This window comes from Eriocheir sinensis, chromosome 33, assembly GCF_024679095.1.
Source record: "Eriocheir sinensis breed Jianghai 21 chromosome 33, ASM2467909v1, whole genome shotgun sequence".
NCBI classification, from domain to species: Eukaryota; Metazoa; Arthropoda; class Malacostraca; order Decapoda; family Varunidae; genus Eriocheir; species Eriocheir sinensis.
Genome location: NC_066541.1, coordinates 17,187,476 through 17,197,637, shown reverse-complemented (window position 1 = coordinate 17,197,637; position 10,162 = coordinate 17,187,476). Strand labels below are relative to the sequence as shown.

At 46.5% G+C, this 10,162-nt stretch overlaps 1 protein-coding gene across 2 annotated transcripts in view; it reads right to left on the bottom strand.

Annotated features, from left to right (window-relative positions):
* Positions 1-548: 548 nt before the first annotated feature.
* LOC127006808 (BTB/POZ domain-containing protein Tiwaz-like) overlaps positions 549-10,162 on the bottom strand; it is a 148,451-nt gene continuing 138,837 nt past the window's right edge. For both annotated transcript variants that reach the window (XM_050877150.1, XM_050877151.1), the window contains 4 exons: positions 7,810-8,015; positions 6,783-6,958; positions 5,441-5,595; positions 549-4,701 (listed from right to left, as the gene is read on the bottom strand). In XM_050877150.1, the coding sequence (XP_050733107.1) occupies positions 4,548-4,701; positions 5,441-5,595; positions 6,783-6,958; positions 7,810-8,015 (691 nt within the window). In that variant the 3' untranslated portion in view covers positions 549-4,547. The remainder of the gene's footprint in view (positions 4,702-5,440; positions 5,596-6,782; positions 6,959-7,809; positions 8,016-10,162) is intronic.

Below are 10,162 nucleotides of genomic sequence, written 5' to 3'. Positions count from 1 at the left end.
TGTATTTTTCTGTCGTTCTCTCTCTCTCTCTCTCTCTCTCTCTCTCTCTCTCTCTCTCTCTCTCTCTCTCTCTCTCTCTCCCCTTCGTCTGCCGCCTCACCCCCAAGACTTTTGAGGCCCCCGGCGGCGCTGCGGTCTCATCTCCGGGCGGATGCTGGGACACGGAAGCCCCAAGGCCCCGCACGCCACTCACAGTTCCTTGCTGGTGGTGGTGGAGGTGGTGGTGGTGACGCAGGCTGGTGGTGGAGATGGTTGGCTGGTGGAAATGATACTGGTGGTGATGCTGGTGGGGTGGTGATGGTGTTGGTGATGCTGGTGGTGGTGATGTTTGTAGGTTGAAATGGGGGGAGGGTGATGTTGCTGGGTTGAGATACTGGTGGATAGAGTTTGTGGAGATGGAACGAGGAGATGGTAATGGTTATGGTAATGGTGGTGGTGGTGGTAGTGTTCTATTGTTGCTGCTGCTGTTTTTTGGGGGCAGAAGAATGTCAATAGAAAAGTTATGAGGCGGGAGGAAAAGGACGAGGAGGAGGAGGAGGAGGAGGATCAAAACAAACGAACCACCTTTTCTGTTTGACATAAATTTATTCTATTCCTGAAGATGAGTGGAACACTTCACCTCTGAGATAAAATGACGTTATTCTCTTTATATCTAATGAGAATTTTGACTGGTTAGTATAAAATATACACACGTATCACAGAAAGCAAGGAGAGCCGTTCCTTGCACTTCGATTGACCGAGGACAGGGACATGGAACACCAGGTCGTAAAAGAGGAAATAATCATGTTTTTCGACCTTCCGTAGAGGCGGCAGAAAGGTCCATCTTCTCGCGCTTCCTCGGGGATAAACTGGCTTAAGCCGCGTCGCCACCAGACGGTAGTAAATTCAATGAGAAAATTCGTCATCTCCAATTTGTGATGCCCCGTGTGGGTGAGTAAGTTACGGCCGTCACCTGTGTGTGTGTGTGTGTGTGTGTGTGTGTGTGTGTGTGTGTGTGTGTGTGTGTGTTTTATCTAGAGATGTCACGTGTTCTGGGTCAATCAGGACTGTTAGTTTGTCTATACCTTATGGCACCATGTTGATTCATCCGACAAACTTGCCAAAAAACAACTCCCCGGGTCGGCTCGTCCGTCAGTAGCGCGCCTGTCGCTCCCTGGCCCCCGTGAGCTTCGCGAGGCGCTGAGAGTCGCGTTCAGTCACTGGTCATTGCGTGAGGGGGCAGCTGAAGGCGATGGTTAGGCTGTGCTGGAGGGAGGGAGGGGCCGGCGGTCTTCAGGTTATAATTCCCATCATTTAGACGCGTTTGTGTTTGTGTATAAAGGTTTGCAAAGAGCTATTAAAAGGAAATACAAGTGTTGGAGTTCTCTTTCGGTGTTATCAAGATTTAGTATATATCTTCGTCTGTATAAGAAAGTTGTATTCATAAACGCCAAACGCGAGGAACAATTATAATTAGTGAGTTTCCTGTTAGCTATGAATGCATTTCATAATACAGTTAACATTCATGATAAACTATACCGAAATTTATGACGAACTCACAAACGCAAAACAAAAGAAAAACGACGCATCAGTAAACGTGACAACCACCGCCTCTTTCTCTCTCTCCTCTTCGCGTCCTCCGTCCCTCCTCCGCTCGCAGGCGTCTGGTTCGCGCACACTAACGGCGGCGCCCCACAAGGATGCTCGCTTGGCCCTGGGTCTTACTTACATATTGTAGGAAACAGTTATTGCCTCTCCGCCGCGACCCTGCAGCCAGCCAGAGGTCCTGTTCGTATGGCTTGATGAGTGTTGGTGTGTGGAAAACTGTCCTATTACTCCTGAAAGCCTACCCTACGTTCCCTTGACTTAATCTAGACGTTCAGTAGACACAATGGGAAACTCCGTACGTAACCTGTTAAGACCCAATGATTTAGGCGAAAGTGGTGATAACAAATGAACAATGTGACGAGAGAATGCGATATATTTACTGCGAATCTATGATCTGAAAATGTGGTTACGTTACGGAGCAATGGCGTGAGCGGCAAAAGAACGAAACTGAATATTCAGCAAATCCCTCGAAATGACGTATCAACCATAACATTAGAGTAAAAACATTGAATCTATTGTGTGTTGTGTGAATTTTTGGTCCACTGAGAGTGAGAACATTGAATCTATTGCGTGCTGTGTTAGTTTTTGGTCCTCTGAGGGTGCAGTAGCGAGTGTATCGAGGGTGTAGCGTGACCGTGGCTGCTCCAGGGTGTCGGGGGATGCTGGGTTGTGTCGGGCTGCGGGAAACACGCCGGAGGGAGAGTCCTGACCCCCACGCCACGCCTCCTTGGTGTGATGTCCCAAAGAATGCTGTAAAGTGGCGTATTGCGTAATAATTTGTGCTATACTAAATCGACTGTAATCTCAAACTGCTTGAGTTTGTTGACTGAATGAGTGAAAATAAAGATCTCCGAGGAAAGTATAGTCAGTCCAGTGCAACGCGAGGAAAATGAGATCTTGATGAACGTGAGTATAAAGGCGGGTCGTGCGAGTTAGTCTTGAGGCGGGACTCGGCAGACGGACGCAGACATGGGAGGGTCTCGCCTCCTACTTTGTTTCTGGCAGCCAAAGCGACACCGGTATTACCATTATTATTACTATGATCATTATGTACAATAGTTCACGGGGCGACTTTGACCTCTTGTTTGTACTGCGCCCTGCCCTGACCCCCGAGGGCCGCGGGCACGGGTCACCGGCGGCAGGTGAGGTGGACACGTGGCCGGGTTAAGCCAGTTGGCGAGACGATGATAACAGTGAAGAATGATCAAAGGTGACGCCCTCTGGAACACCACCTGAGGGGGGGCGGGGGGCGGGGCGGGGGCCTTCACGGCCACACCACCTACAGGAAGTGGGTGGGTGCCTGGCCCCCGCCCCGCCCCGGCCCACCCTGTCCTTAGCAAATATTCATTTCGACGGTACAAAACAACTAGTGGATGGCCGACCCGCCCGCACCCGGTCAGCCTCCTGTTAAGTATGGCACAATAAAACTTCTCTTTAGGGATCGCTTCCGGGGGAGAGTCGGCCGAGCCGGGAGGACACACGGCCAGGCGGGAGGGCGTGGCCGGGGGGCCTCAGCGCCTTGTTCTTTGCGTGGCGGCGTCCCAGGCAAGGACGCGACACGCCCGTCCACTCAAGGCGACGCCAGGAACAACACGGGTCATAATAATGCTGTGTGGGTGGACGCCGCTATCTGTGAGATCACTTGCACACTGAGGTGCATATTAACGAAGATCATGATTACTGCGCACAGCAAGTTTTTCTGTTAGGTTGTCAATTTTATCAACGCGTGGTCGTGTCCTCTCCCAACTCGGCACCTTCCGTCCTCCTGAACCTCCCTAAACTCTAAGCTAATATCATTTCTTTACAAATATCCCTTAAAGTATGCTGTTATCCTGATTCACTTGGCAGAACACTGTCGGCGCGAACGAGAGCCTCGCGGCACGCCCCTGCAGCCCCGCCCCGTTGGCGCTCAGAGGTAATCCCAGAAAGCCTTGGGATGAAAGTGATGAGAAAACCCACAAGGAAAAAACACGATCACGGGGCAGATTACGATAACCCTTAAAGGGGACTCACGATACCGAGATTACATCGTTAAATTGCACTGATAATGGGCTCAAAGGATTTAGTGGATCAGATAGGTGGTGATAGAGAGGTGGGAGCAAAGGTACAGGGCGAGTAAGGGGTGAGTAGTGGGCTGAGGCCCTGGGAGGGGCTGCAGAGGCTGTCTTGTTCCCCCGACGGTGCGTACAAAGCATGGCACAGAAGAATCCACGTTGAACCCGGCGGCCAGGACGACGTCCGGTGAACGCCATCATCCACGCTCACCAGCATCATCCACACACTCACCAGCATCTACAGTCTTTCTTTCTCTCGTTCTCTCGTATTATTATTCCCTTCCTTTCTTCTTTCCGTTCCTCCGGGCGACGTTCACCTCACTCCAGTTAACAGTAAAAGAATCAGACTAAAACATCATTATAATCTGTACGAATACTACTAATCTCTCATCTGTAAAAGTGGCATAAAAACATATATTAATATATCTTTGTATCAAACCCTCTCGCGAACCTATGAGCTTCACCAGACATGAGGATTATATATTGTATCTGTCGGCATATTTGTTGTCTCTTCTAACGCTCGTTATTTGTTATCTCCATGTCCAAATACTTAAGCTGAGAGAGAGGAAAAAAATCTCGTTTACTTGCACATTATTGTACAAAAACTGGACATGGCGTTGTATGGATAGGCTACATATATATCTTTTCTCCTTATCTTTTGCTCCTGTGGTGGTGGGGAGCCGGAAACTACCATCACACACACACACACACACACACACACACACACACGCACACTCAGACACACGTAAAACCAAACCCCATATGCACTCTTCCACCAATTCGTATTAGTTGCAGTTCAGTTTCCCTTGCGTCAGTCAGCGTATGAAGAGCCTACAGTTTGTCCTATTTAGTATGTTTGTCTGCGTGAGTCGGCCCCACGGCGTGAGGGCTCCGGTGCCGTGCAGATCACAGGGGCAAGGACCGCCTGCAGAAGAGGTACTCCGAGAACTGCTGTCCCTCCACCCCGCCGCCGTTGCTGGTGACGAGGGTGAAGCAGGAGTTGAGGAGCCGCTGGATGGCTTGCATGGACGTGAGTTTGCAGTAGCCATTTAGGGGGAACCTGCGGAAGGGTTAGGTCGTGAGGGTAAAGCTTGCTGGAGGAGACCTAACAAAGCTGGCCTAACGTGGCGCGACCAATATTTCCGAAGGCCACGAAGGAGGTTAGTTGGGTTCTCATGTGTTTTCACGTTCATGATGAAGAAGCCTTGTCAAACTATCCCTAGGCTGATAGAACTACCCATGGAGATACAAACAACCTCTATATGAAGGCCGAAGTGGGTAAACCTCGAAATGGGGCATAGTCTATCTCATGCACAAAACTCTTAAGTCTGTCTCAAGCTTCGGCTACGCTACAGTCACAGCATCACAGCTTTTCGTCATGTTTTAGTACCCTCAGAACTTCTACCACACTGCTACAGCATCACCTAAAACATCCCTACCCTATTATCACTTCAGAAACACTCCCTCACAACACAATTTTGAACACCTACTCATTCACACCTATTCTCAACGACCCTCCCCACACACACCGATCTCATCTTAGCTCTCTTTCATCTCCCGTCCTCACTACCCATCCAAAACACTATAGAATTTTTATCACGACCCTCTCCACAGACACCGTTCTCCTCATAGCTTGATTCTGGACACTAACTCACCCGCTACCATTTCCCTCATCTCCCACACCCACCCACCGTTCTTCTCTTACCATTCTCTCATCTCCCATCCCCACTACACATCCAAAGCACCACACCGCCCTTAGACTAGCACCCTCACACACCGTCCTCTTCATAGTCCCGTACCTGATGATGAAGCGGTGGTCGTGGTTCCAGGCGAGCGAGGACCTGGCGTCCATCATTGCCTGCGCCACCTCGGGGAACAGCTCCTCTATGACGCATCGCTCCCCGGATAGCATGACGCGCTCCCCGAGGTCAGGGCAGATGTTGAGGGCGATCACCTGCGCGGGAAGAGGAAAGATTGACCTCAAAATGTGTACAGTGGATACGAAAAACGCTGGAACTTGGACCCGCTAAAAGAATCCGAAGCGAATACGAATACGAGTAAACAAATGAATACGTGCGATGCAGACGAAGGGTTGCAAGGAGGAGAGAGCGACCTGAGAATTTGTACAAAGGATAAGAAAACCGCTGGAACTTGAACGCCCCTAAGATCTGCCGTTAGGTGCGATGCAGACGGATGCTTGTAAGGAGGAAATGTCTACCTAAGAATTGGTAAAATGGATAGGAAAGGGGCTAGAACTAGATCCTCCCCCTCCCCCCATGACTCCGCCGTTCAATATACGTGTGATGCGAATGGAAGCTTGTAAGGCGCGGCGGCGAGGTCTTGGCGTTCTGTTTGTCTTGCGTTCATTTTTAGTACCCGGCGGACGCGGTGACTTTTAGGGAGTTCGTCTCAAAGTGACCAGCCCGGCAACGGTGGAGGGGAGTGGACGTAAGAGAAAAGATCACCATTTTTCTAGACATGAGTTAGTTTTACTTCAGCAGTATTGACGCAGCGAAGTAGGGTTACTCGTCCCTTACAAACAACTTACGAACATTTTTGTGCGTGTATTTTATTATGAACTTTAGGTTAGTTTTCACAAATTAAGAAAATACACTCCAGCAAACCACAGGGCATCAGGGTAATGATCCGGTATAGAGGGAATCACAACTCCCTAGTGCAGGGGCTGTCAGACAGGGGGAAATTCATCCCCATGGGAAAATTTCAGCATTTTATGGTCAATTTGGATCGCGGCAGTTTCAAACACTTGGAATGTTGATCTTCACAAAACACAGTGTGCATCGGGTCCATGGTGCAAGCAGCCCTTCATGCCGTGTACTATACAAGCTCCTGAACCGTAAGGTTCAGAATAGCTTACCCATAGACAGGGCTTCAAATTTAGGCGTTCCCTAGGCCTCCTGCAACGAGTATCCCACCCTCGGGGAAAGTGACGCCGCTGCATCCCCTCCCACAAGGGAGGCGCGACTCATGCTTTTGAGTCATGTCATTAAATTTGTCGGGGTAATTTTTTGCCCCGACTGTGGCTCGACCCCTTGGAAATGGGGAACGACATTCTAACACAGGGTTAAAAGGGTGCACTGGGCAAAAGGGTTGATAACCACCGGCGGACAGTGTAGTACTTACGTCGTATCCGTGCCCCTCGTCCTCCTTCTTGATCCCGTTGGCGAGCGGCTTTTGTCTGATGGACGAGGAGTTGGTCGAGGACTGAGTCAAGGACGAGGACGAGGACAAGTGTGAGGACGAGTTCTTGCGGTTGTCCAGGCGAGCTTTCTTCATCTCCTCCACCTGCTTCACCAGCCCTGCGGAGGAAGCGGCAGTGGTCAGAGGGGCGCTGGTGTATGTGGATACGTTGAAGAAAATTGATTTACTCTTAATTTGAAAAAGTCAAATGAGTTTCTCTGCCTTGAAATGTTTCCTATATGTCGTTATCTAAGCAAGTATAGCATGTCTGTTGTAATAAGTTGTTTTCAGTAGCTCTTTGTATCCAGTTCACATAGATAAAAAGGTTAATTTCCTCTGAGTGTGGAATAATACTCGTGATAATGCTAGAAGGTATTTTTTCTCTTGTTTTTGTTTTATGGAAAATGTTCTACCTTGGGACTTCTTTTTTCTCCTTTTCTTATATTCTTGGTACTATTGTTTTTTCTCCTGTTACTAAAACCTGTGTCTGCCTGCTCTCCATTCTTATAATTAATCTATTCCCTCTTTCTCTTCATAGTCATCCTTCCTCTTCCTCCTGCCTTTCGTTCGTCTCTCCATTCTTTCTTCCCCTTCTTCTATTCCTTTGTTCCTTCTTCATTCCTTCCCATACTCTTGAAATACCTGACCATCTTCATCATTAATATCATCCCTTTCTCTTTATTCTTCTTTTAGCGTATCATCTTTCACACATCCTATTTTTTTATCCCTTTTCTCAAAAATATTTCATCTTCCCTTAAAATATCTCACCTTTTCTACTATAACTCCTCATTTTCTTTATTCTTCTTTTAACTTACCGTCTCACATATCGCCATTTTCTTATACCTTACTTTCTCGTTAATCTCGAAGTATTTTGCATCCCTAATCACTGCTTTTCCTTTTTCATTGCCCTTAGCTTATCAATTCACACACCCCTATTTTTCTCATCCTTCCTTCCCTTCCCTCTGCTCACCGTCAATCTCGAAGTATCTGGCCTCCTCAAGCAGCAGATCGTGGTCCGAGAAATCGTCCGGGAGCAGCATCCTCCCGTGCCGCATGTAGTTGAGAATGTGGCGGAACATTTTGCCGTCCCGGTCGATGAAGTAGTGTTGTTTGAGGGAGTCCAGCACGATGGGGATGGAGCCGTTGAAGAGCCGCGCCAGTCTGCTCTCCGGGTACCTGGGGAAGGATAGAGAGGACGAGTTTAGCTTTGGGTTGACATACTATACGTAATGATTGAGGAAAGGAAACGAACCTAGTCTTGGGTTGAGGGAAGATGGAAGACGAACTTAGACATGGGTTGATGTTTTGTATGTTTGTGAAAGAAGATAGGGAAGCAAATCTATTCTTAGGGGGGAGGTAGAAAATGAACTTAGTCTTAGGTTCATATTCTATACATACGTGAAGGAAGAAGGGAAACGAACTTAATTGTTTTGTTGATCATTTGTAAGTAGACAAAGGGAGGTAGAAATCGAAGTTATACAATCTTGGGTTTCATTTATAAGGTAGAAAATGAACTTGTCTTATTAAGATGACGTATTATAGGTAGATGAAAATTCGATATACTACGAACTGTGCTTTCTCCTGATCTCTCGTTTTGTGATTTTATTTTCGTTTTGGTCTCTACGATCGCTTAGAAAAATATAAGAACTAATCCTTTTCTTTATCTATAGAAGCTGTGATGATTTCTCTCTTTCTGTGCGTGGTTTGTAGGAAGGTTTTCACGAGTGGCAGTAAAGACAAACACATTTACAAATCACTCGTATATTTCTCTCTTTCTGTGCGTGGTTTGTAGGAAGGTTTTCACGAGTGGCAGTAAAGACAAACACATTTACAAATCAATCGTATATTTCTCTCTTTCTGTGCGTGGTTTGTAGGAAGGTTTTCACGAGTGGCAGTAATGACAAACACATTTACAAATCAATCGTATATTTCTCTCTTTCTGTGCGTGGTTTGTAGGAAGGTTTTCACGAGTGGCAGTAAAGACAAACACATTTACAAATCAATCGTATATTTCTCTCTTTCTGTGCGTGGTTTGTAGGAAGGTTTTCACGAGTGGCAGTAAAGACAAACACATTTACAAATCAGTCGTATATTTCGCTCCCATGTTCCAGGCTTGCTATCCACACATAAGGCAGTTCTGTCAGACATGTCGGTTTATATATATTTTTTGCCCCGCCTGTGTCTGGCTCTGCGTCGCATGTCCCTCGCGTTCGGCTCATCGGCGTGGACATGCATAATTATTCCTGATATATAAATAGTCATGTCATTAATTTGTCAGGCTAATTAATTGCCCTGATTATGGCTCACTCGACCACGTGACAAAACACTCGGGTGCGGACACTGGTTTTCACCGCCGGGATTTCTGATGAGCGAAAACATTGAAACCAATAAATTAATAGATAAATAGATAAATAACATAAATGAAAATAGATAAGGTGAATAAATAAGTAAGATAAGTATGTAGAGAAAATAGAGAAATAAACAGATATCCCAAAACAGTACCAATTCATCATTAATAAAAAGTATAAGAAGATAACTATTGATATATTTCCCTTTGAATCAAGACTACAGCGAATGGTTTAGTTAAATAAAAAAATAATATAGATATGTAGAGGAGATAGAGAAATAAAGAGATATCCCAAAACAACACCAAAACATCATTAATAAAAGTATACGAAGATAATTATTGGTATATTTCCCTTTAAATCTATAAACTAAGGTGTGTAACAAATCTGGTCGCGTTCACGTAATGGCTATACAGTAATTACACTAAAAGTTTATCAAGTTGAATATAATTTTGTTACTTTTTGCTTTGTTTGTATTTGCGTCTATCCCATCTTTCGTGTTTTCCTTTTCTTTTTCTTTTTATTCTCGTGTTTCTCTCTCTCTCTCTCTCTCTCTCTCTCTCTCTCTCTCTCTCTCTCTCTCTCTCTCTCTCTCTCTCTCTCTCTCTCTCCTATTCCCCCATTCGCTCCTTTACTCAGTTTCCCATTTTCTCTTGTTTTTCTGCATCTATCCACTCTTTCGATTTTTTTCTTTTTTGCTAGTTTCTCCTTCCAAGTCTTACTCTCCTTTCTCTCCTATTCCTCCATCATTCGCACCTTTACTCATATTCACCTCTTCTTCTTTTCCTTCTTAGTCAAACCCATTAGCAGCGATTAAGAAAGGCGACAAACAGATGCTCAGAGGAGGTGCTTTAGAAGGAAGGTTAATGGAAGGCTAACAGTTAACACCAAATCCGAGGAAAGGCCAACGCATCGTGCAGTGACGGCAGGAGTGAATGGAGTCTCTTGCGCGGCGCCGCTAGAAGAAGCTGAGAGACG